Source organism: Struthio camelus, chromosome 3 (genome assembly GCF_040807025.1).
Source record: "Struthio camelus isolate bStrCam1 chromosome 3, bStrCam1.hap1, whole genome shotgun sequence".
NCBI classification, from domain to species: Eukaryota; Metazoa; Chordata; class Aves; order Struthioniformes; family Struthionidae; genus Struthio; species Struthio camelus.
This window is the reverse complement of record NC_090944.1, coordinates 65,339,317-65,364,777: the sequence shown is the minus strand read 5'-3', so window position 1 is coordinate 65,364,777 and position 25,461 is coordinate 65,339,317. Positions and strand designations below refer to the sequence as shown.

The 25,461-nt window shown below is 41.1% G+C and overlaps 2 protein-coding genes across 3 annotated transcripts in view; one reads left to right on the top strand and one right to left on the bottom strand.

The window, feature by feature from the left end:
* The window catches only part of MCM9 (minichromosome maintenance 9 homologous recombination repair factor), a 56,771-nt gene that overhangs the window by 17,827 nt on the left and 13,483 nt on the right, over positions 1-25,461 (top strand). For both annotated transcript variants that reach the window (XM_068938147.1, XM_068938148.1), the window contains exons 8-11: positions 18,896-19,070; positions 21,740-21,942; positions 22,921-23,124; positions 24,531-24,613. In XM_068938147.1, the coding sequence (XP_068794248.1) occupies positions 18,896-19,070; positions 21,740-21,942; positions 22,921-23,124; positions 24,531-24,613 (665 nt within the window). The remainder of the gene's footprint in view (positions 1-18,895; positions 19,071-21,739; positions 21,943-22,920; positions 23,125-24,530; positions 24,614-25,461) is intronic.
* Positions 4,766-16,399, bottom strand: ASF1A (anti-silencing function 1A histone chaperone). Its single transcript, XM_068938156.1, has 4 exons — positions 15,925-16,399; positions 12,152-12,267; positions 7,474-7,650; positions 4,766-5,180 (listed from the first exon to the last, which is right to left on the bottom strand). Exons 1-4 carry the CDS (start codon positions 16,031-16,033, stop codon positions 4,968-4,970), a joined length of 615 nt encoding a protein of 204 aa, XP_068794257.1. The 5' UTR covers positions 16,034-16,399; the 3' UTR covers positions 4,766-4,967.

The window sequence follows — 25,461 nt, the reverse complement described above, 5'->3', positions numbered from 1 at the left end:
GGGTTTTGAATATCTCCAGGGAAGGAGACTCCACCACCTCTCTGGGCAACCTGTTCCAATGCTCTGTCACCCTCACAGTGAAGAAGTTTTTTCTCAGGTTCAGATGGAACTTCCTGTGTTTCAGTTTGTGCCCGGTGCCTCTTGTCCTGTCGCTGGGCACCACGGAGAAGAGACTGGCCTCATCCTCTCGACATCCCCCCCCTTCAGATACTTGTACACATTTATGAGATCCCCTCTCAGTCTTCTCTTCTCCAGGCTGAACAGGCCCAGCTCTTGCAGCCTTTCTTCAGAGGAGAGATGCTCCACTCCCCTCATCATCTTGGTAGCCCTCCGCTGGACTCTCTCCAGGAGTGCCATGTCTCTCTTGGACTGGGGAGCCCAGAACTGGACACAGCACTCCAGGTGAGGCCTCCCCAGGGCTGAGTAGAGGGGCAGGATCACCTCCCTCCACCTGCTGGCCACACTCTGCCTAATGCACCCCAGGAGACCATTGGCCTTGTTATACATCTTCAAGATGTTATACATCTTCAAGATTTCCTTTGCCATGCCGTACAGCCTTCTGCCTCTTCTCAGTTTGTACCAGTGTAGGTATGCCACATCTTTCCAGTGAGATAAGGACAAACTGGAGGACCCTGCTACATTAAAAGGTAGCCCTCCTTATCATCACATGATCCAAGGGCGTTCTGGCAGGAAACCCAAGAACTACTTAAGTTCCTGTCATTTCAGCTAGTTCTTAACTTTGCTGTTAACACTTCACTGGTGTCTCTTCCATCTGCTCTAGCCCTTCCACAGCATAAGGACCTCACTCCTTTGATTTTCTCTATCTATCTGCAGGAAGGCTAGTCATATCTTTCATGCCAAGGTCCCTGAGTGCCCAGCCATGCCTCTGAGAGCCTTACCAAAAGATGGAAACATTGAAGTGTGTCCTCCCTCCCCTTGAAGGACCTTTGCTTTCCAGATACAAACCTGTTTTTTGCCTTTAACATAGCCTCTCTAGTGATTCCAGCTGGTTCCTCCTCCTCCTTAGATATTCTTCTTTGCTGAGAAGACCAAAAGTCAAGCAAAATTCCCCTCATCTGTATTCTGCAACCTACCTGTCATATTGCAGATTACAAGACCAGCTCTCAAGAAGCAGAACTTTAGCTGGAAACATAAATACAATTTGGAAGGCCTAATACAAACAATCCCCCACACACACAACTGCTAATGTAACTTCTATGACTCTCAATAAAAATGAAAGAATCTGACCCAGTAAGCTTGCAGGCCACTGTGTTACAGATAAGTGGCAGGGTAGATTGTTAGGAAAGTAAGTAAGTACATAAAAGACCTCCTGTAGCTGCCCAGATAGAAGCCACGAGATTCAGTAGCTTCTCCTTTTTCCTTTTCTCATAAATGAAAATTTTCCTGCAGTATGCATGCTGAGTTTTTTTCCTTCCTGCTACCATTTTTCACGTGACAGTGGGCAATCTTTGTATAGAGGAAAGTGGCTAGCCTCCTATCTGAGTTGACCTCAAGAAAATGAGGTCCTATAAAGGAAAACAATGGACTAGACGATGGTCAGAGCTGTCTGTCCTGGACTTTTGTGAAGCAGGTCTCAAGGCTACAAACTGTCTGATGGGCTATGAACTAAGTCATTGTGGTTCTTGTAGCAAAGTTCTGAGCTACTGCAAGCTTGAAGATCAGGACTAAGGTTTGGCATTTTCAGTGGAGCTTTGCAGAGCTGCTGGAGAAGTTAAATTTCACCAGTCTCCATTATGATGGAGCTGGTGTTTATCTTTTTGCTCCCTTCAAAGTTAAACAGAGCATCACAGTAAATTAGATGGAAGATGATACATGAATCACAATGACTGTAAGATGAATGGTCCTTTTTTTTTTTTCCATCCTAGACATTAAAAAAAACATGTTTTTCATCATTTGGTGTGTTTGATCCATCTACTACTTCTTACATGGATAACCTCTGATAAGCATTATGGCAATCATCTAATGGAATTGAGTCTATCTATCTAGAGTAAAAGCAGTGCAGTTCTTCACTGTAGGGTTGTCGATAGGATCTGTAGCATTTCCTTGTCTCTCTGGTGGTCGCTACAAGTAAAGGTTTGTGGGAAGATGAACTTATCTTGGACCTTGAAATTGTGATACTATGCTGTCTACACTAGCTGTCTGTATATCACAAAAACATCTGCTGTTTTGAAAGCTTCAGAGACATCAGCAGGAACAAGTCTGTATAGAGAGGACTTACATTCATTGCATCTTTTAATACCACTGAGTTTGTGCTGTGATGTTGCCTGATGATCAGCTCTGCAGTACTGGAATTTAGTTTCTCAAATTCTAAATCGCTGGAATTTGATTTTGCCAGGGAATGTGATGTTTGGAAAGCAATGTGTATGGAGTGCTAAGAACTGGACAGAATTGTTGAAGACCTGAGAGGCATCTAATCTCTGTAAGAGAAACAGTCTTGCTAGGCTCTTTGAGAGAATGTGAGGCTCTTTCATAGTGGGCATGTTTGTTCTTTTCTAGTTTTCACCAAGCACAGTAGGGTGCTTTTTTTTCCCCCCCTCCTGTAAGTGGTGGGTCAGCTACATCTAGTATGTGTTAGTGTATCAAGTAATGTGGTGCTAAACTCTATTGCAGCATAACGCCTTCTGGTCTGGCTTGAAGTTTATTCCCGCCTTGAGTTCCCCTATGCACAAATGGATTTTTTTTTTTTTCTCAAACAGAGCAATGGTTCTTTCTGGTTTCTCTAAGTTAAGTGGTTTGTGGGTGAAGTAGTGTTGCTGACTATTTTGTGGCCGATTCTGCAATAGCTGTAACGCAGTTTGTTTCCATCGCTTTGTGGCATTTGCTTCTAAGAAGCCTACATGCTACTAGTGGACGGATTCTGGTTATAGCGGGTATTTGATCATGCTTTCATTTAAATCATTAATGTTAATAGGTACAAGGGTCTGAAATACTATTATGATAGCTTAAAATCAAGTTTGTCTTCATTAGCCTGCCAGCCTTTCAGCAGATGACGAAGTTATTTACATGCTTACATTTAAGAGATATCTTAAATAGAATATATTGTATGAAAACCTGTAATGTCACTGTAGATCTTGAAGCGTTAATGTAAATGAAAGTCAAAAGGTACGTTGTCTTAGAAAGTTCACGTAATTTCAACTTTCAAGTGAAGTAATAACTTGGTTTGGGTACCAGCTGAGTTAAGTCATACAGCTATTAATGTTAATATTTTTAAATTGCTAGTCATCATTTTAACAATTACAGGGAGCTTTTCAAGAGCATACATTACACTTAGGCTTCCACATATTAATGGCTTTCTGTACCAGTTGGTTACTCAGCTACCATATACACTACTGAGTTTCCACATAAAAAACATGTTCATGTACATTTAGATCAAGTTATTCCTTTCAGCCTCTCAGTGAAAACTTGATTTTAAAATATATATGTATGTATGTATGTGTTATAAAAGAACACAATTTTGCTAATGATGTGAAAGACAGATATCCTAACTACTTAGGACATCTTCATCCCTATTAGACAATGCAGTAAAAGAAGAGAAAGTGTTCTATGTTTATTCAGAGCAATGCTGTCTGTCAGTCATCATGAAATTTTACCTTTCTTTAAAGGGCCTGGAACCTACAAAGCTTCACAGTGTCTGTGGTTACCAGTAACTAATGAACTATAGTCTTGTAATCTAGTATGACATATTACAATTTCAGGTGCACATGTAGTCACTTATAATATATGTTTATAATAAGGCTAGTGAGGATTGGAAGGAATAACTAAATTGTTAAACGTCATAAGCGTGTCTTAAGTCTTTACAATGTACTACCTAGTTCTTTTATCTTCGAGGATGCCTCAGGTACTAGGGATGCTTCACTGTAAGACCTTCAGGGCAGGCATTGTATTCTGGAGTGTGCAGTGCCTGCCACAACAGCATCTGAATCTTGATTTGTACCAGTGCATAGTGCCTTAAAGGGTAGAGAGAAAACCGAAATGTCTTAAATTCTAGAGGTTTTAGAAAACTGAAAAAGAGCAAGACATTTAAGCTCCTCATTACTAGTTAAAAAGATTGTAAGAATAAAGCATACTTTAAAAAAAAAAAAAGTACCAACCAGCAACTGTACATAATCTTGCAGAAGAACATTTTTAAGTACTTATGCCATTCCTTTTGATGTTTAAATTTTCTAATAATTGCTTGAAGCCTTCCAAACAATTGCGTGTGCTAGTAGGGTGGCTGAAAAGGGGTTCTTCGCTGGGGTACCCACCTAAATCCCAACGAAACATTGTCCTTAACAAACCACAATTTGACTCAACAGTAAGCAGCAGGAGATTTAAAAAAGAAAGTCCTAAATTCCAAGCTAGCAGATGGTAAATCTCAAATTGCATGCTTTAAGTAACAAGTATGTGCCGTGAAAGGAAAAGAAGCTTGCACCTAAAATTATACTGTGCAGTCTGCTTTCACAGTAAGAGGACATTTTTGGAATATATACATATATATATATATATATATTTTTTTTTTTTAAGAAAGCACTTTTTTCTTTGCACTTCATCTAATGACAGCTCTGTTCTTAAAACTGCTATTAAAGGGCACTTTATATTTGGCAATCTGGGTATCAGAGATGAGGACAAGTCATTATTGCTTCATTTTGCCTGAACGTTTTAACTTTCAGTCTTTTAGCTTTTAATAGTGCTTACAAAGTGAATATGTATACTTTAATCAGGTTCAGTTTAGACCAAATAGAATAACACATTAGAGAAAAAAAGCAATTACTTAAAAATAGTTGTATTTATATTCCACAATTTGCTCAAATACTGTTTTTGTTTTTTTTTTATAAACTTTCTACAGGATGTTTTAAAACAAGTTCTTCACATTGCTTGTCAACTATGTACTTATGGAATTTGAGGGAAATAGTTCTGGTTGTTTTTACAGTTTAACACATGTACAGTACCAAAATGATGGTGGTTAGTCACATGCAGTCCATATGAGATTCTAACATAACATTTAATGAATTTTCTGATGTTGACCACCCCTTTGATGCTGAAGGTAATGCATCTGTAGAAAGCAGTGACTGTAGGTTTGGGTTACTGCTCTCTGCATCTTCCAGTTTTTCAGTGTTGTCCTCCCAGTTAATGTGGAATCTTGTGACTCTGGGATTAGATGCCAAAATATTCCTTTGAAGCTGGGAGGGAAGAAAACATTCAGATTATACTCGTGTACCTCTCAAATTGGAGTTTATATGCATTTAGAAGTTGTTTTTTCCTTTTACTCCCCATAGCCTTGTATGCGTAAAACAATTCTTTTAAAAAGATAATGCATATGAAATGTGGATCTATAGATACTATATATGCATCAGAAACACACTTACGGAAACACATCACTAGTTCATTTAATCTAGTATCTTATCTGAGGAAAAAAAAACAACCTTCTTGAAGACATTTTAAACTGTTCCTCCTGAGTTCAAGACTATGTTACTGCAGTGTGCTTATCATTTTAGTCAGCCTTTAATAAAACAACCAACCACCCCCCAAAAGCTTGCTAGCTACAGTACTTTGCCTGCACCAATTTTGTGTTTGAAATAACTGTATCAATTCATCAACTGTCTATTCTCATCTAAGACTACAGCCTCTCCTTATATTAGCATACTTCAGATTGTTTTTGCTAAGTTAAATTAACTAAAGCTTTTTTATTTTTTAAAAATGAAAACATTCCTTAGATTTGGAAGATATTACTATAATGACAGTGGACACATCTAGACACTACTCATGTATTTGAGTCTCATGAATGACTCTCATTTTCCTTTAAAAAGGTGTTATATGTATGAATACAACAAAAAAGAAAATGCTAATTTTCACTGAATCTTTCACCATTTTCAAGATGATTCAGTTAAATCTGTAGGATAGCAAATTACAGCCATTGGCAACTCATTAGGAAAGTTAAGACTGGTCACAGGAAAAGTCTGTCTAGGTAGTAATACTGATTTTATTCGCCAAAGTGCTCTCTCATTAAATATTCCTCCCCTTGTGCAAACTGAGAAGATCATTTCTTTTTCAACCTAATAGGCCTATTTCCCATCGATTACAATTAAATATGTTTAATAACCATATCTTCTGCTTGTATGTTTAAGTTCTGGCCCATGGTTAAATTAAGAACCTTCTATACAAATGCATGACAGCTTTGACTGGTCTTTTCCATAGGAGTAAGCTAACTGTTTATATAAAGAAAACAGAGAATTAAGACAAATAGTTGTAGGCCTTTCCAAGTTCAAGCAAAGGAAGTCAACATTCCACCATTCAAACCAAAAATAAGTATACAAATAAGTGTATGATATCTATGGAGGAAAAAAAAAAAAACAGAAAAAAGCCAACAGAAAAAACAGATTACAAGTCTGAGAGTCCCCAAAATTAACAGTATTTTTACAAGTGTACTGAGCGTCTGATCTCTGAAAATTAAGCATAGAAGAGCATTAGTGACTTTTAAAAACATACCAAATTAGTTTAGTTACGTTTAGTCAGTTTTAGGGACTCTGTCGGTTTTTCAACTATCCAAGCATACAATTCATGCAAACTTGAGAAATAATTTTGCCAAATTTATTCTCACCATCACACAACTTCTGAACGTGAGTGTGTATATGTATACATTAGTTTTCATAAAGAGAAAACCCCCAGCCCCACAGAATGTTCCATGAGAGCCAAACAGGATGCCATGTAGTGCCTTGTTGTTTTCTGTAGGAATCTGTCTGTATAGAGTATTTCACAAGATTTTGACCGACTAATTTTTTTTGTTTCTGTGCTCTGTTTCCTCAAGGCATTAGGCTCCAAATAATTATGTTTCACACCTCATTTTAATTCTAGTCCTGGTTCAGTTTTTACCACAAAAGTTGTTTTTTGTTGTTGTTTTTGATTTTTTTTTTTAATTTTATACTTCCTTGGTCAAATTGTCCATTGATTGTCTAGTCATCCAACCTGCTCTTACCGTGTTAGCAATATTCTCTCCTCATTTTATCCAAAAGCTGTTTTTCAGTTTGTTTGTTAGCGGTATGCAGAAACTGCAGCTCTAATACTAGTACAGCTGGCTAAGGACTGTGTTAAATTAATGCTTAAAACCTAGTTTCAGGTTGACAGTCCTAGAAAAAACATAACTCTCTGTTTTTCCACAGAACAGAACCACGTTGTCAGCAATGGTGCAGGCAGAGGGAACCCAGCAGTTTATTTCACGTAGTCAGTGTAAAACAATAGTAAAGTCCAGTCAAGATTTCAAGCTAGCAGAAACTTACTGGTTTCTGAATGTCTTCCAAATTAATGGCAACTACATAGCACTTCTAATTTGTTTCTCCAAGTTTTTTTTCCCCATTATTTGATGTCCAGTTTCATGTACTTCATAGAATCATTTGGGGTTTGGTTTTGTTTAAGAAAACCTCTTTGCATAAATTACCTTTGATAGAAGGTAATACACTAGAACAGAGTATGTCTTACCTTAGAAAAATCTGGTTTTACTGGCGGATTCTCTCTCAGTTCTGTTTCAGTATATTCATTGTTTACATAGTAGCCGACTCTAATAAATTCTTGACCTCGATAGGTGCATGTAATTAACACAACTGTTACGCCTACTGCATCTGCATCCGGAATAAGCCCTGGGTTAGGTGCATCAGCCTAAACGTGAAAGGGAAAGGTTGATTAAAACAAAAACCAGTACTATATGTCTATCTAGCCGGAGACTCTGGAATTGTATGTCTTAGCAGCTAAGCAGACGATCTGCAAGCTTTAAATTTTTCTTCATGTTAGTAAGAAAATATACCTGCTTTTTCAACAACATCAGCTCTGAATGTAGGACACTATCTTCTAGAGACCGAATTACTTAAAATGCAGTAATATTGTGTGCTGAGTCTTCAAGGGTGATTAGACAGCTTTGATTTAAAACTGCTTTTAAATGTTTGATCAGCTGAACTGTTGCTTAAGCAAGTGTACTAACATCCCTCCAATTCTACAGTGCCATTGCTCTCCAGCTCATCTTGGTAACATAGTAAAAAAAAAATTTTCACACCTTCAAGGTTGGATTGGTCTGTATGCATATTCATAACAAGACTAAGCTCTTTTAAAAAAAAAAAAAAAAAAAAAGACTGCAACCTATACTTCAGCAAGAAGAGAAGGGACAGACCACAATGAGGTCTGAGACGTCCCACAGATTCCTCAGGAAAGGAATAAACTACTCTGTCTCTCACCTCCTTCCATGCGCCTAGGTTTGTTAAAATGTATGCAGTTAAATGCATCATCGCTCTGAGACATTTGACATTTTCAACCAGTATGCAATTCTAATTAATAGACAATTCTGATGATCTCCCTCATTGTCCTTACTTACCATAGCACTGCAGTTATTAATAATCACTGAAATTTGCCTCACAAAACGTGGCTTAGAGCAGTCTTTTAAGATGCTTTCTAGCTAAACGTTTATGGATAAAATATGATGCTTCATTTCAGTCTAAGATTTAAGGTAACAGCAATCAAAGCATCACTGAAACTGACTCATATTTACAATTTTGCATGAAATCTGAAGCCAACAATGAACACCTGTGTTGTGATGAGTTAGTATTAACAATGCATGTTAGAGTGGTTCAAGTGTAATGAATCCTGCCTGAGGAAAGAGGATGAATGGGATTAATTCTTGCTGTCCTTCTCATTGCTATTATTCTCTGGTATTTATGTTCTCTAGCACTGCGAAATTGGGACCTAGTGGTCATGCATCATTGGCTTCTGCTCTTTGTTACTTCAATTATGAGCCTGCAAACCAGTCTAGCTTTTTCTAAGGAGCTGCAGGTTGCGGAAGAATTAGATGAGTTGGACCCCTCAGGTACAAATCCACCTGAGGGGAAGAAACAAGGGAATCAAGTGGAACACAGCTTCTTCCAGCCCTGAAGGGAACAGAAAATGACCAAATGGCTTTACAACTTGTATAGTGAGATGGAAAAGATGACCAAGGAGTGGAAGCGTAGAGGCTCCAAGAAAACACACGAACTGCCAGTACAGATGAAATCACTATTTTAATTCAGTAGTCTTGTTCTATCAGTGCCCAGAACGACGTGACTACTTAAAATTCCACAGTGGGCAATTATAGAACAATATATTGCAAAGGGATACCGCTTCATTTAACCTCCATGAAACTTATGTCCTGGGATTTTAACTCTTCCAGGCTCCCTTTGTCATCTTATGTCTCATAATATCCCATGATACAGCTGTGAATCCACAGAAATATTCTTTCTTAATCCTGCTTAACTCTCAAGCCTTGTTTTGCTGAGTGTCAGAGAAACTGAGCGCTGTTTAAAAAATAGTTTTCACAGATTTTGAACTTTATGCTTGAATGTCAAACCTCCTCATTCCCCAGGAAACATGATCATAACCAGGTGAAAAAAATGAAGAGGCAAACAGGACACAAGTATGAGCAAGCGACAAGCAAGCAATTGCAAACAGGTATTTTGTTAGGCTAAAGGAGGCAGTACGATTCACTTCTGCATAAAAATCACTATCTTAATATGCCATTCTTATGTTATAAATTATTTAAGCAATTTGTGTAATCACTCACAGCGTATGCTGTTTTGAACTACCTTGCTTTTCCACACGATAGACGTATACAGATACCCATTAACTGCAGAGTAGCTAACTTAGTGTAAGGTCATATCTGTAGTAAATTTATAGAAGTACCCACAGCTTCAAAACGAAGTTCTTGAGAATTTATTACAAATCCTCAAGTGTGTTTGATTAGAGAGGAAGAATCAGGTTTCACTACTTATATCTTGGTATTTATATCCAAATAGGCCAGGCTGTGAGCCTTTAATATGGAAAAACTTTCTAAACGTTAAAAGAGCTGATTGTGTAAGTCTGAGAAGCACAATATTCTATATCTTGTGTAAGGCTGACTTCCAAACTGATACACAGCTTTTGTTTCACAAAGGCAGTTTTTATCATCCAAGGTATTTTATCTGAGTGGCACTCCATTTTAATAGCTGTTTCAGCCATTTTCCTATTTAGAAAAATCTACAGCAGATTATATCTGAGAATTTTTAAGTCTCTGCAAAGGTTCTTTCTCTGTGCTGTCTCTAGTGAATATAATCTCTCTTCCTTACATTATATACCTCCCGCAGTTCGACACTTTGCCCCCATTCTGGCCTTCCCTCACTAGTTCTCTTCATCTCCCAGGCAGCTTCAGTTCAGTGAGTAAAGTAGCTTCTGTCATCAGCAAATGCTTTCTACAGCACTTTTTTTTTTTTTTGGTAGTCTCCTATGCACACATTAGCAGAGTCTTACTCTCACGTATATTCTAGTGCTCTTGAAGTCTAATGTACTTAGACCACAGTTACTTCTGTAAGAAATAAAAGGGATAATTTATCATAACAGAGGGTGTACTGAATCTCTTACAGGACCTATTCCAATCTAAGCAAAATGTTTATACACCTACCCCGAATTTAACTGCAGTATCATTTATAACCAGGCTATAATCGATGAAACCATCCTACAGAAATTGCAAATTCTGTAAATTTCATTTTCAAGACTTTCTTATGTGACACAACCAAAATATGCCTTTATAAGCACCTTCTCCTACTGCTTCCCATCACCATCAAACAATGAATCTTTGTAACTTAACTAAGATTAGTGCATCTTTTAAATTAGAACTGTAAATGCCAGCTAACGTCTCTGGATAGAGCACTATAGGGTAGCCTGTACTACTAGAGGATCCCCTGCTTCTGATCAACTAACGCCATAAGCTAAAGTAGCTTGAAAATGGAAGAACTGTTAATAAAGCAGATGTTTAACAAACTCAACCTTTATTTATTGTGAGGAAAAATTAGGCCCAGCTCCAAAACCAAACAGGAATTTTTCAAGATTGATTTGCACATGTGGTTGATAAGTGTAACCTCCAGCCTCATCTTAATTGCTGTTCCTTTAGCCTGTGCTGTAAGGAAGTTTCCCTTTATTTGAAAATTTCAGATGTACCCTGAAGCTTTCAAGTAATTGGGGCTTAATCTTTAATCAAGATGCCTTACGCATTTGTCTCACAGACCTCAACAATGTTTTTGAAAACAGTTGTAATGACTGTGGGAAATAAGAAAGGTTTATTCATTAGAGTTCTTTTTGAAAAATGCTTTTACTCCAGTGTATATTTTCTCTTAAACAGTTGCATGAATTTCTAGTACTTGGGAAGGTAGCATGTTCTTATATAGCAAGCTGCTCTCTGTTTAAATCTGATTTTCCAGCGGATGGATTTTATTGCCAGTTTGCAAGATAACATAGCAGTACTGGATAAATAGAGAAATAGTGAGCTAAATCATATAGTTTGGATATAAAAGCTTGTATAAGACTTCAGTAAGTTTGCTTCAGTTTTTTAGCTCTCGCTGACCTAATACGGAAAACAGAGTAGGATATGAAGCCACCTTAGTGCTGCTCTTTCTCTGTCTTCCTTTCCTCAATTACTCCTTAGCAACTTTTGGCTTTAACAGCTGCATTTGGTAGGATTGTCACAAACTCCAGAATTAGTGGGACAATCTTGATTTTAAACACTTGCCTCCTCAATGTCTGCTATCTACCACTGAAATTTTGTCTTATTTTACAAATTGCTATATTGTGTTGCAATTTAGCCTGCTTAGCCAAATGTTGCGGTTGTACATTTATCCTGCCAAACAGAACTGAAATCATGACTGTCTTGCCCAAGTTTTACAATGAATTTGTTGGCCTGATCTTCTGAAGATGTTGTCTACACTAACATAATTCCTCAGATTGCCTGCAACTGCCACCAACTGCAGTAGAACTAAGCCTGATGATGCTAGCATAAACCAGGTAACTGATACTCACTGGTAGTGAGTGGTCTGGAGTACATTTATACACCAGACTGGTCAAAACTATCAGTAGCTAAACAAATAGTGCTTCTATTAATATCTCTAATTATTGATACCACAAGTGAAAGCGTTAGAATGGAAATATCAGGGGCAAAAAACATCAGTTTGTGAACAGACTTCAAAATAAGGTGTATTATACCTGAAGAGATAACCAAAATATTTTTCTAGCTAACTATTATTTTTTGAGTCCCACTTAGTTTTTATATAGTCATCTTTAAGCAACAAATAAAACACAACTCCTTTAAAAATGGAGGAATCAACAAACTTACCTGAAATACAAACATGTGTCTACCCGCAGGAACAGGTCCTACTAAAACCGAGTCTAACACTTGATCATACTCTTCACTTTCCGCTGAACCCACATAAATTATTTTCCATTCCAAATCTACAGTAAAAGAAACAAGAAAAAACAAATTATCGTTACAGTTCAGGGTCTTCCACTCTTTCCTCTCTACAGTTCTGCTTCACCTAAAATTGCTTCTACGGCAACTGGCCTAAAGGAATACGGATCTGTCTTCATGGAGAAATCTAGCTATGTCTGCTCCATTTCCCATGGACTGGACCATCCTGCCATCCTTCTCCATTCAGTTAGTACTATAGGTATTCCTCTATTTCCATAGTCGGGTTAATTTTCAAATTTTATAGAGAGGGCAGGGCCCACTTACTTGTTGGCAGATGTGTTCAGAATGTAATCAAGAGCTGTCTGAATGGCCCCAGCGTAACGACGAAGCCTATGTATGGCACGCCCTGAACACACACTCACTTCCTAAATAGAAATTCCACTTTTCACATATATATACACACATCTCATAGCTTATACCATGCAGATCCAGTAAGGCAGTTGACTGAATAAGAGAATCCACTGTGCAAGCACCAGATAAGCTAACCGCGTGCACCCATTCTTTCACACACAACTTGTGTGACCTGGTATATAAAATTGTGATTAGTTCACGTTCTCATTGAAGATACTGGTGTTAGGATTTTGTCCACCTCCTCAAACGGAACTACAGGCCAAAACATTAAACGTAGCATTCTGCTTCTTACCACAATGCAACAAAATCAAGCATTTCTTCCAATTCACAGGTTTTTCTAACTTACCCTTTCTGCCACAGGTGTTTGAAAAGCAAATTAGCATTCATTAGCTTTTCCTGGCCCAGCAAATTCACTTTCATCTTCTGATTTAATAACACATATATACATACATGCATATACAACTAATTCTGAAAGTTGTTTTTCTTTTCTTACATGAGAAAACAAGAAGGTCACCATTATGGAAGAATGTGACTAAAAAGTCAGTATTTTTGTAATGAAATTCTTGCTTCAAAACAGCACCTTAAAATGGACATGGTATATTTTATATTTGTATTTTACTGTATGAGTAATGCCCTGAATACGTATGCAAAAGCACTAACCTGTAGCCTATTCCATTTATTTTATTTGCATTCTCCACAAAATCCAGAAGCTTATGTTATGATTTCTTGATGCAAGACTGGAACTGAAGCAAAGCAAAAACTAGCACTTCAACAGAATTGGACTGCTTTAGGATTGCAGTCAGCTGTTTTTCTTCATTAATGCAGTCCTTTGTTTAATCACGCTTCCACGTTAATACAAGTTTTCAGTTTTTAAGTAATATGCTTAGCAGGGTTTAGGAAGTGATTTTATTCCGTTGTACACGCAACAGGCCAGGTACTGCATCAGAGGTTTTATTTACCTTGTAAGCATCTACTACTAGGTACGGCCAATACTGCGGGCTAGTAATCCAGGTGAATTAGTGACCTGTTTTCTCAAGGTCAGTGCAAGTTACTGTACATAACAAGTGAGTACTTTTAGCCTAAAATTATTTAAGATTATCCTGCCATCATGTGCTATTATTCCAGGAAGACAGTATGAAACTCCTTCTAGACTAGTAATATTTAGTACTGAAAAACATACTTTAAAAAAAAGTTAAATTACATGATTGGTTGAGCCAATGCTTTTTAGGATTCTTGATGTGGAATGATAACTTAAAAAAGACTGGGGTAAGGGAAAGGGGGCTGGACTTTATGAATTTACTTTTAGGTCAGCAGTGCACAGGACTGACTGAAAAAAAGCACAATAAATAGATATATTTGCATGTGAAAGCTAAGGTAACGACGGCAACTTTTTCATAAGCTATGGGAAGGCTACGTTTCATTTTACTTTTCTGTGTGAAAGATAACAGTGCTCCTCCTGAATTTATCCTGTAGTCTAACTCGCACTTAGATGGGGGAAGGGAACGGAGAATTTTGCGGCAGACCATCTACATAATTCTTCTCGCCCCGGTTGTCCTGGATTAACTGTGGCGTAAATGCACAAAGTGAGGGGCACGTGATGCACAGCTGTGCACAACTGGCAGGAAAGGCATGATGCCTGGCGCCTGGCCCCCTCCGGGGCGCACCGCTGCCCGCCGCCCCCGTCCAGCCCAGGGCTCCTAAGCTGCCTCTCAGATAAGCCCAGCCGGCCGAGAAAGAGACAGCCAGCCCCCTCCACACAGCCACGGAGCAAACACCGTCACAGGTGGCGGCAGCCAGCCCAAGCTAATACTTCGGCGAGTTTTAGAAGCGGCGGCACGTCGGCAGGAGCCGCGGGCCAAGGCCTGGAGGAGGGAGGGCTCGGGCACGGCACCGGCTCCCGCCACAGCCGCAGCGTCGCCGAAGGGCGGCGCCGCGCCGCGCTTCGGCGTGGGGCCGGGGGCACCCCGCCAGTCACCCGCACGGGCCCGCAGAAACTGTTACAGAAGCAGGCTGCAGGAGGCAAATTTAGAAACAGAGGAACCCTCTTCCACACCTTATCACTTATGAACTTAGTTTTTCTTGCCCCTTCCCTCGAGCCGCTGGCTGCGCGGCAGCGTTGGTCGCGGCGGCGACCGTCGCCCCGCCGGGGCGCAGCTCGCGGCTGTCCCCTCAGAGAGGGCGGCTAACGGCCGCCCTGGCGCTTTCCCGCCGGCAGCAGCCGCGACCCCCAGCGCGCACCTCCGGCCCGAGCCGAGGGAAGCCCGCGGCCCGGGGCTGCGCGGCGCCCCGCGCCCGCCGGGCGTTTCGGGGCGACTCCCCCCGCGGCGGCGGCCCGCGGGGAGGCGCTGCGGCGCGGCGGCGGCGAGGGCGGTTCGGGCCCGCCCGGCTGAGGAGAAGGCGGGAGCCCGCCCGCCCGCCTCCCGCCGGCAGCGGCGCGGCGCGCCCCTCCGCCGGGGCCCGGGGCGCACGGCCCGCAGCCCCCGGCTGAGCTGTGGGGAGGACGGGGAGAGAAGGGGGGGGGGTCCCCGCGGGGAGGCGGGCGCGGCGGAGCCGCCGCCGGGGCTGCTCCCCTCCTGGCGGCAGCCGGTAACTTTCGAGTGACTTCCAAAAATAGTGGCTGGGCGCCGGCCCCCTCCCCCACCGGCAGGGCAGTTAACGTACCGCCATCCCGCCCGCTCCCCGCACGCCGCCGCCGGCCCCTGCAAGCGGCATGAGCCAGCCCGCCCCGGCCTCCGAAAGCCACCTTTTTTTTTTTTCTCCTCCTCCTAAAGTATTAAAAAATTGAGCATGAGGCCAATGAAACGTTTGCGCCGAAATGTTTTGCCCGCATCGGGTAAACGTCCCGGCGTATCGCTACTCGCTCAGCAACAGTTCAGCTCCCCTCCGGAGCAGGGCTGGCTGCGAGCTGGGTTCGGTTAACCCTCTCCCTCTCAGGCGCACTCTCCCCCCCACACACACAAAGCTGGCAACATGGCTACCACCACTCAAACAAGTTCCTTGCAACTTAAAGCCTGCGTTACCAAATGCACAGCTCGGCCGGGCAACGCGGCCCCCCGGCTCGGCGGCGAGGGCGAAATAAGCGATCAACTTTCCCCGGCGGGCTCGGCGAGAGCGATTTTAAACCAGCGTTTCAGCTGCCTGCAAGCACATCCTTTCATCTAGGCACACCGATGCAGTGAAGGAGAAACTGTTAAATTGTCGAACCAGGCCTTCGCAAAGTTTAAACCTTAAAACCCCTGAAACTAACAGCCCTGGGTTACAAAATCGGTATTGGGAAAAAATCTACTCACCTTCCGACAGGTCCTCTATGCACTCAAATGTGATTTCGAATTGAAAAGGATTGTAGAAAGGAGAAGGATTATCCAACACCACTACATTGTTCACCTGAACCTTTGCCATATTTTGAAAAAAACACAAACAATAGGAAGAGCGTGTTAATGCAGCACAATAAAGTCCAGTGTGTTGGTTTTTTGCAACGCACAAACCCCAGTGCCACTGTCTGAGCGAGGCCGTAGAGCTGTGACTTGAAGAAACTTTTTTTTTTCCCCCCTTTTATTTACACCAGGAACACTCCACACTGTTCGCAGCTTTCCTATTTCACTAAACTACAGCCCATTCTGCCCTGCTCGCCGCCAGCGCCCGCCCGGATTGGCCGCACGCTGGGCTAGGGCCCTCCTCCCCGAGCCGAGGCGCCGAGCGGCACCAAGATGGGCCCCTGCGCTGCCGCCCGCGCCTCGCCGCTCGCCGCGGCGCCCCCGCCCGGCCGGCGCCGCGCGGAAACGGGCGGGCAACGGCGGCGGCGTCGCCGCGCGGGCAGGGGCGGGGCCGCGCGGGGCGGGGCGGGCAGCAGCGGGCGGGGCGGGCAGCAGCGGGCGGGGCGGCCCGCGGCCCCGCCGCCTTCTCCTCGCTCCCGGGCTTTCGCCATGTGCTGTCGTTTGGGGGGTTTTTTAAATTTTTTTCTTCTTCTTCCCCCTCCCCCCCCGCCCTTTCCAATTTCCGCAGAGGTGGTTTTTGTTCCTTCCCTGAGTGACGAGGCGACGCACAACGTCGCTGCCGTTAGGGCTTGGTGCTAACGCGATGAGTGCACCAGGGCGGATGGCCGCCCCGGGCAGGTGCGCCCGCCACCCCGCGGGGCCCCGACCTCCTGCCGCCAGCCGAGTGCAGGAAGAGGCCGCGCAGACGGAAACCTCGCGCACCCCCGGGGCACGCGCTGAATAAGTGGGGTTTTTCCAGTGGGGTGCCAGGTTTCCGGGCTGGTCTGCGTGGGCCCGGATTCTGTGGCGAATCCGCATAGCTAGAGAGATCAATCCAACAGCTTATTGAGGGGTCAGGAGTTATCCTTTAAACAGCAGCATTTTCAAGAATGTGCTGAATTTCTTAATGTGCTGAAGAAGGCCTTGGGTGAAATAATGCATCGGGAAGCCAAATACACCCTTGTGCAGCAGCAGGAAGTCCGCAGAGGAGGCCATCTTAGGCCTCCTTTGCACGGGGGATAGGGAGCATAAATATGTCCCCATAGCACCGCTCCTGCCTCTATGGGGGGGGGCTGGGTTGTGGGCCAGCGGGGAGCTCCTACCCGGGGCTAGGTGAATATTTTTCCTCCTAACCCCGAGTGGAGAGTCTGTGGAAGTAAATACACAGGCAGGTTGTCCTGCCTGAAGGGAGCCCTTGGATGCAGGGGAGGTCACAGGGCAGGAAGGTACGTCGGAGCCATCTTCCTCCCTGCACGGAAAGGCTGAGCTGTGCTGGCAGAAGCAGAGCGGGTCTGCAGCGGGTCGGAGCATAGCACTGAGGCACAGGGTCCTTCAGCAAAGCACCGAGCTCATGCAAAATTGTGAAAGGAGACGATGTTTTTGATTTGTAATTACAAAGAAATGTCATGGTCTGCATGCTTGCCTGATCTTGCTTGCTATACTTTTTTATAACTTTCTCCTTGTGTCTGTCTGGAGACTAGAGACTGTTTTGGTTTTTGTAATTCTGCTATGTAACTGACTGCCCAAGTTGTGTGGTTAGTACTGGGCTTACAGAATCCAGGAAACCTGGAGAGATGGGACGCAATGAAAGAGGTTCTTCTTAACAAGCTAAAATATGTGATCTCTTAACAGGAAACATATACTTCCAATAACTTTTCACTGGCTATTTGGAAGCGAACAGCTACTGTGGTCATCTGCACAGTGGTGAGAAGGCAGCAGCAGCCTCTCCTCTCTGGACCCACTGAAGTTTTAGTGGGAGGATCTTTTGGTTAGTTTTGCCCTAGCATTCCAGGAGATGCGAGGCTGGTTGCAGCTTGTCAGCTACTAGGATATTTTGAGCTGAACGCTGCAGGGTGACAAAGAAGGGCTAAAGATAGAGAAAAGGCTGGGAAATAGGGAATACAAAGTTTGAAAGGAGCTGCACCTATTTGATAATGAACAGCCATTCCCACAGGTTTAGTTACAGCCCCCAAAACAACCCCGTTTTTAAATGTTGTTTAATGCCTAGCAGTAGAATTGTCCTGAGGCTCTTAACCCACATTCAGAACTGTGTCAGTATTGCATCATAGGAAATAATTAGTAGAGGGAATGTAAAGCTGAAAGTGCAGCTCTGTAACCAGAAGACGTATGAGGAAGTTTTTCTGGCCTGTGATGCACCTGGTGTTGTCTCATGCATAGATTTACAGCGGGATTTACCTCTTGGGAACTCTTTTTTCCATTTCATCTTTGAGTATCTTGGCTTTTCATTTTAGCTTAATGCTCAAAGGAACCAAATCTCAAAAAGAGACCTTATTGTCTTAGTTCAAAATGAGAATCTGTCGCAGCTTCCTGGGGACAGAATATTTGAAATAATTTATTTTTCCAAGCTTCATTCTTCAGTTCTGGAATCTTTGTCTGTTTTAATAGCTGATGGGGAGGAAGAGCTATGTGTATCCATTCTGTAATTTTGCTATCTTTGCATTTACCCCAAATTTCAATTTGATTAACAGATTCAGTCTTTTAACCGTAATCACTTTTGTACATTTATCAATGTCATAAAACAAGTTATTACCAAACGTGGGAAGCTTAACAGACCCTGTTCAGCAGATCCGAGCTGACCTGCATAGTACTAGTGTGATTTCTTACTGGTAGGTGTAAACTGAATTACATGGTAGAGTTGTGTGGTGAAGCTAACCTGCTGTTTTGCCTTCTGTCTGTGGTACAAGCCAATGTACGGAGTCCCTTTCTTTCACTGAAGTGCGCTCCTGCGTTTTATGGAAAAGGCTGACTGAAGTAATTGATTCTTCAGGTTTGACAGTGACTGCTGTGAAGGACTTTGGGGAGTGGAACTTGGAGGCTGGAGCCCTGGTGCTTGCAGATGGAGGCCTTTGCTGTATTGATGAGTTCAACAGTATCAAAGAACATGACAGAACCAGTATCCATGAAGCAATGGAGCAACAGACCATCAGCGTAGCTAAGGCAGGGTAAGTGGCGTGTTACCGTATGTGACAAAATAGCGTAAGATGTTTCTATTGTACTCAGAAATCAAATATGTTGGAGACAGGTCTGCCATGCTGATTAAGTGTAGCTGCTTTGTTTGTTGCACTGTATAGTTTTATTCTTTATGATATTCTTAAACTAGGTGAGCCAGCATTTCAAAGGGCAGTGCAATGGACTAGTGGTTGCACGCGACCAGAATAAATACATTCCCTCTGCACTGTTTTGTTTTCAATCTACCACTGCAGGCAAAGGCACGTCCCTAAGATGACTTTGTGGTTTTTGCTTGTCTTTTAGTGAGAATTGTCATAATAGTCATAAGTGAAATGAGGAACTTTGTGAACTTTGCATTGGAACTCAGAAGTGAGGGCTTTTGTTTGCCCCAAATTCAGAAATACTGAATGGTAACAAAAAGAAGACCAAGAGATTTCCAGGCCGCTCAGTTTTATCTGCTGGGTGTGGCATGGATATCAACTCCAGCTTTCAGCTTCTTGCTTTCCTTTTCAAACCACTGTGTGTTCAAATTTGCCTCCTCCCTCCCCCCCCCCCACCCCCCGCCAGTTTTTTTTCAGCTCAAACCTTCTCGTTCTCTGCAGGTATATACAGCTCTGGTCCAAGCCCAAATCATTTGGTCGCTGGTATTCATGAAAACTGCTACTCAAAAGTATTACCTTTTCCACATTCTGCCTTGTTGTCTTCCATCCAGCTCTTGCCCAAATCGCATATTTTTGGCTCCTCTTCCTGATCATATCATTTTTTTATTTTGACTAGGTTTTATGCCATTTGGGGGATTTGGTTTTTTTGTTTGTTTGTTTTCCTAGGCCCTGCACCTCCTTCCCTCTTATCTGCCTCTTTTTCCTGCAGGATTTTATTGAACATTCTGCTACTGTCTGTAAGACAGATTTAATGTGTCTTCCTTTCCCTGTGTGTATCAATAATTCTAGCCATATTATGCTCTATGTTGAAAATGTTCTTCCTGAATTTTGCCTGAGTTGACCCACGTCACATACCCTCTGTGCAGCCTCTAAGACTTTTTTTTCCGTTCTGACGACTTCTGCAAAGTGACTGTGTACTGTCAGTGCAAAAATCTGTAGCTTCAAGAATGTGAAATTAGAGGAGAAAAATGCAGGATAAAAGCAAAATACAGTGTAATTCAGGCTTATAACGCATAAAATAAGGGCACAGAGTAAATAATTTCCATATTCTGTGTGAGCAGTTCCATCTGGGCAGTTCCGTGGAACTTCCGCAGTTGTCTTTTGGAGGACAGGCCTGCTACTGGCTTTGTGCAAGTCTTGTTGCACTTCCTTCTAGTTTAGTCTGTGAAATGTGGAAGGGTACAGAGACACGACAAGATACTCTTTGTCTTTTTCTGGGAGCAGATCAGGACAATCAGTCTAAACAATTACATTTTTCAGAATTGTTTTGATTCAGGTGCCTGTCACAAATCTTTTCAGATAAAATTTCCAATTTTGCAACTTTTTTGTTAATTTCTTTGGATGATTTGAAAGAATAGTAGTACGGTATATCTGTCTTCAGCATGCCAACTCACTGCTAATGCATCCTCTGTAAATACTCTAGGCTTGAATTGGACAAGTAATGTCCTTCTCACCTCAGGAGTTACTAACCTTTGCCAGTAATGCAGTTGTGGCCAAATACTTGGAAATTACGTAGTCCTGTCTACATTGTTAGAAAGAAACGTACTTTAGCTGGATTCCTTTTTGCAGTGGCTCAGGTTCTGTAGACCCCAAAAGCCAGGTTCGCTAACTCGCACAGATAAGCCTCAGTTGCTCACTTTTAAAGACTGCATACAGTAAGGATTTTTTAGGTTGAGTCATAACTTGACAGAGGGGTTAATTACTTTGTTAATTTAAGCTCTCATTTTACTGTATGGGAGTTAAGGTTCTTTTCCCATCGGATATACTCTAACAGAAAAACTGTGGTCCTTCCTCTCGATTACAGAAGAGCTCTGGACACGAGGTAACAGTTACTGTGAAGGTGACTGGAAATAGCTCAGTGACAAACCAAAGTTAGAATACTCTTCCTGTTGCCATGACTGGAAGGATTACATTTAAATTGCTAGAAAAAAAATATCTCCCCACATCTAAAAACACATGTCGAGATAGCATAATTATAAGAGGAAAATAACTCTTTCCCTAAAGAAACAGTCAGTATGGCTGCTGTCATTGTTGAGTTGTGCTAACGTCTGTAACGTGCTTAGACATAGGAATAAAACATACATGCCTACTGCAATTTGTTTTGTTTTCTTAAAATGTGAATTAAGCTAAAATGTTAGCTTCCATCATAAAAAAAATGCTTTTATACTATATAAATCAGCAAAATAACATTTATTTCTGAAATGCTACGTGGGTTTTGCACCAGCTGAGGACCTAGATTACACATGGGCATATTACCTGTTTTGGTACTTTTGATGTCCTGATCATGGTCTTTCTGTCTTGTTGCTATTCCCCAAATGAGAAATACTTTACATGTAACATGTATCAATATAGTAATTGCATATATTGTTTATCTCTTTATGATCTTTCAAGGTAACATGTGCTCTCTAAAACATAAAAAAGTGATAATTGTGGTTACTCTTTGAAATTGTTTCCTCTACCCAGTTTAATTCAACTATAATGTCTGCCATACTTTTCTCTAGCTTGGTATGCAAGCTTAATACAAGGACAACTATATTGGCAGCAACAAATCCGAAAGGCCATTATGACCCTAATGAATCTGTCTCCGTCAACATAGCTCTTGGCAGTCCTCTGCTCAGCAGATTTGACCTGGTCTTAGTATTGTTAGATACAAAAAATGAAGAATGGGACCGCATCATTTCTTCTTTCATCCTGGAAAATAAAGGTAAGAATGATCTTTTAAAATTATATGTGTTTTTTTTTTTCTGTTGCCCACTTTGACCTTAGTTCATTACTGTTCAGTCTTTCACATTAATCAGTATTTACATGTTTGCTGTAGTAGTTGCCTGTGATATGATTCTTTCCAGTAGGAATAAGGTAGAGGTCACTAATTAATTAGTAGGGGTGAGCTGTGAGCACTGCGCCTTTACTTTCTGATCATTTGCAAGAGGTTTCAACCCAAAGTGTTCAGTAAGTGGATGGTTTCCGTCTTATACCTTTACATTCCTTGACGTGCAAATCCTTCACAATACAGTTTTACAGACTGGTAATGGAAAGCTTAGATAGACAGAACAAATCTGAGCCGTACGTGCTGCAGGACTTGAAAAGTGCATGTTAGATCAGTGTTCCATATGTGAAGCTGTGCGCTCTGAAAGAAGGGAAAGCAGCGCAATTTGATTTTAACTAGCACTTTCTCCATGCCTTTTAGGAACGTGGCTTTGTTCGCCCTTAGAGAAGAAGCCGTTAGGGGAAACTTCTTCAGCTAGCCTCCTCCCTTTTTCAAAATGTTTCCCTGCAAAAAATGTTCAGGATATGGCGGGTAGCTTTTGGCTCCTACAATGTAGGTAAAACAGCTAGAGGAGGTATATATATATATTCATGTGATATTTTACATCTCAAAGAATACTAGAGCACTTCATTGACTGTACCATCTTGTGGGCACTAAGTTGGACAGCAATTCTGCTGCAATTACTGGAGGCTTTACTCTGTATTTTGCTGCGAGAGGGATTGGATGGTATGTAAGATTCCACACTGGAATTTGACCCAAGTCCTTGAGGACTAATGTACGGACCACCCAGTACACCCCAAAAATATAGTAAAACACCTTTTTTTTAGTCACCCATTTATTTAACAGGAATTCTTGGGAAAAAGCTTAATGTCTGTCATTGTTATAAAATTACTGACTGGGCAAGTTGTTGTGCAGGTTTTCCCAGCAAATCAGAAAAGCTCTGGAGCATGGAAAAAATGAAAACCTACTTCTGCCTTATAAAGAGTATACAGCCAAAACTGTCTGATGAGAGCAACGTGATCCTTGTACGTTATTACCAAATGCAGCGTCAGAGCGACTGCAGAAATGCCGCCCGAACTACCATTCGCTTATTAGAGAGTTTGATACGCCTTGCAGAAGGTAAGGCCTTGGCAATTCTATTTTTAGGCTAACAATTAACCTTTATAAAATGAATAGATGAAGAGTATAATTATAGCCAGTAAGCAGAGTAGCAGCTTTTCCATAGAGGTAGGGATAGATGAACCTCTAAAGAGCCGTGGGGTTGGAGATTTTGAATGTGGGAAGGGGTGTTATCTTTGGATGATCAACATCAGCTTTAATTTTGAAGTTCTCACATCCAGGGTGCAAACTAAAGCCACTGGAAGAAATTGGATTTGAGAAAAAAGTCTCATAAGTTATATGTCTTTATTAAAAACAAATCTCAGGATTTATTTTATTTCATTTCAATCCAGAATTGCCATCCTACTCAGCCTGAGGAAAGGTGTTAAGTATTTGATTCCATCCTAAAATTAATATAATTTCAAAAATAACACATTTTTGTTTCCTTTAATATCAACAGTCTGGTCCGTATGGTACAATATCTTAACATGGTTTTGTCTTCTAAAATGGCATATCAAGTATTTTCACTGTGAAGTTAAAAGAATATCCAGTATTTTTGTGTAACAAATTATAAATGGCCTTCATGCTTTTTATGCCAATCAGCAATGTAATGCTTCCTACAGCAGATGTTTATATTTTGGTCTCCATATTGAGGAGGAAGTTATTTAGAAAAAAGATCCCATACCTTTAGGGATTCACATGCTATTCGTATGTTAAAGTTTCCTGCATTCATATATGTTTACATGATAGGAGTTTTCAGTAGCATTTTATTTTTCCAAATATTATGCAGACTGTATTAATTAAACTGCTTTTCTCTTCTGGTAAGAGAACTCTGTGTGTTTCCACAGCCAAATAGGATAGCTTCATGTGGTAAATTATTAGCATGATACCCATTTACAAACATCACATTTTGTCTTGGTAACTTAAGAACGGAAAGTAAGAAAAACAATTTTTTTCTAGAGAAAAATGCATTTAAATAGTACTGAATTCGTGACCCAAAGCAATTAATGGAAATTGAATCTTTTCTGATCTATGATGAAAAATAGCCTTAATTTTTGACTTACTGTGATGACATCTACCTATATAGGTAGGTGTGTTTTATGTAACATTTTTCACTGCAGTATCCAACCCTTTACACTCTTTAACTCTTGCATTTTGAGTATCTTTATTCAAGCACTGTCAAACTGCCACTGTAACTATAATCCAGAAGTCACACTACGTACTTTATTAGTAAAACTAGGTCTTCCAATTCATGTGGAAAATTGACACTAAAATCAAGAGGATTATGTTAATGTTTAAATTAGTCCCGTACATAAGTGTTTGATGAGCTGAAGAAATCTGAAGAAATATCCTCTCCCTTCTAGTACCAAAAAAATACTTTTCAGTTTTGGTAATGCTTGCTTTCAATGCCTTTTTATTTTTGCTAGCTCATGCTCGGTTGATGTTTAGAGATACTGTGACTTTGGAAGATGCTATAACTGTGGTATCGGTGATGGAATCTTCTATGCAGGTAAGGTTTCTTGTAGAAAATCCTACAGAACCATTTTAAAGGATACAGTTCATCATGTAGGTATCTGTCAGCTCCCTTCATCTCTTTGAAGAAGATTTCATGAAATTGTAGAAAATGAGCTATGAGAGACCTCAGGAATTCATTTTAAGTCCATCTTGATTATTAAAATCCTTAAATACGGATTATACTGAGAGGTCTGGATAGATGGTAGATAAAGGACAGGCACGTGTATTTTTATAGACTTCTTGGTTGAGCTGAAGTTTTGGTGTATTCTCAGCAATCTGCATTTTAAAGACCTTTTGACCCAGAAATTGTGTCTATGTCCTAATTGTGTTTAATAGCTTCTAATGAATTTTTCTTCCATGACATTACCTTGTCACTTACTAATTAGGCACGAGAGAACCAAATAATTATTTTTTGAGAAAGTTTCAGAATAGTTGCTAAGTGTAACACTTTATTTTGCCATTAGATCATTTCAAAGTATATTGATAGTGATACGGAAACTCTCGGAACTTTTAGAAGGTTAATTTTACATTTGAAACATTAAAAGTTCAAAACGCTGGTTGCTGTACGCTGAAAATCATGCATACCAGTTGTCACACAAATTTGTGGAACGTTTCCATGTAGAAAGACATTGAAACAATGGGGAAGGATTAGGTCATCCAATTAGGTCATTTGGGTGTTAACTATAAATGAAAAAAATGAAATGAATCTGGTAGATTTTTTTTTATAGAAATATGGGAAATGATATAGACACTACTACTTTAAATACAATGTTTTTCCTGGAAATAAATCTTCATGCTTCAGAGCAGAAAAGAAATTATCACAAGCAGATTATCCAAAGTTTT

What these genes read in the sequence shown, in the direction of transcription:
- ASF1A (XM_068938156.1), bottom strand. Translation starts at nt 16,033, where the DNA reads ATGGCAAAGGTTCAGGTGAACAATGTAGTGGTGTTGGATAATCCTTCT. An exon ending in CATAGAGGACCTGTCGGAAG is followed by an intron (nt 12,268 to 15,924) that starts GTGAGTAGATTT and finishes CTTTTACTGTAG; the next exon opens with ATTTGGAATGGAAAATAATT. An exon ending in TAAAACCAGATTTTTCTAAG is followed by an intron (nt 5,181 to 7,473) that starts GTAAGACATACT and finishes CTTCCCTCCCAG; the next exon opens with CTTCAAAGGAATATTTTGGC.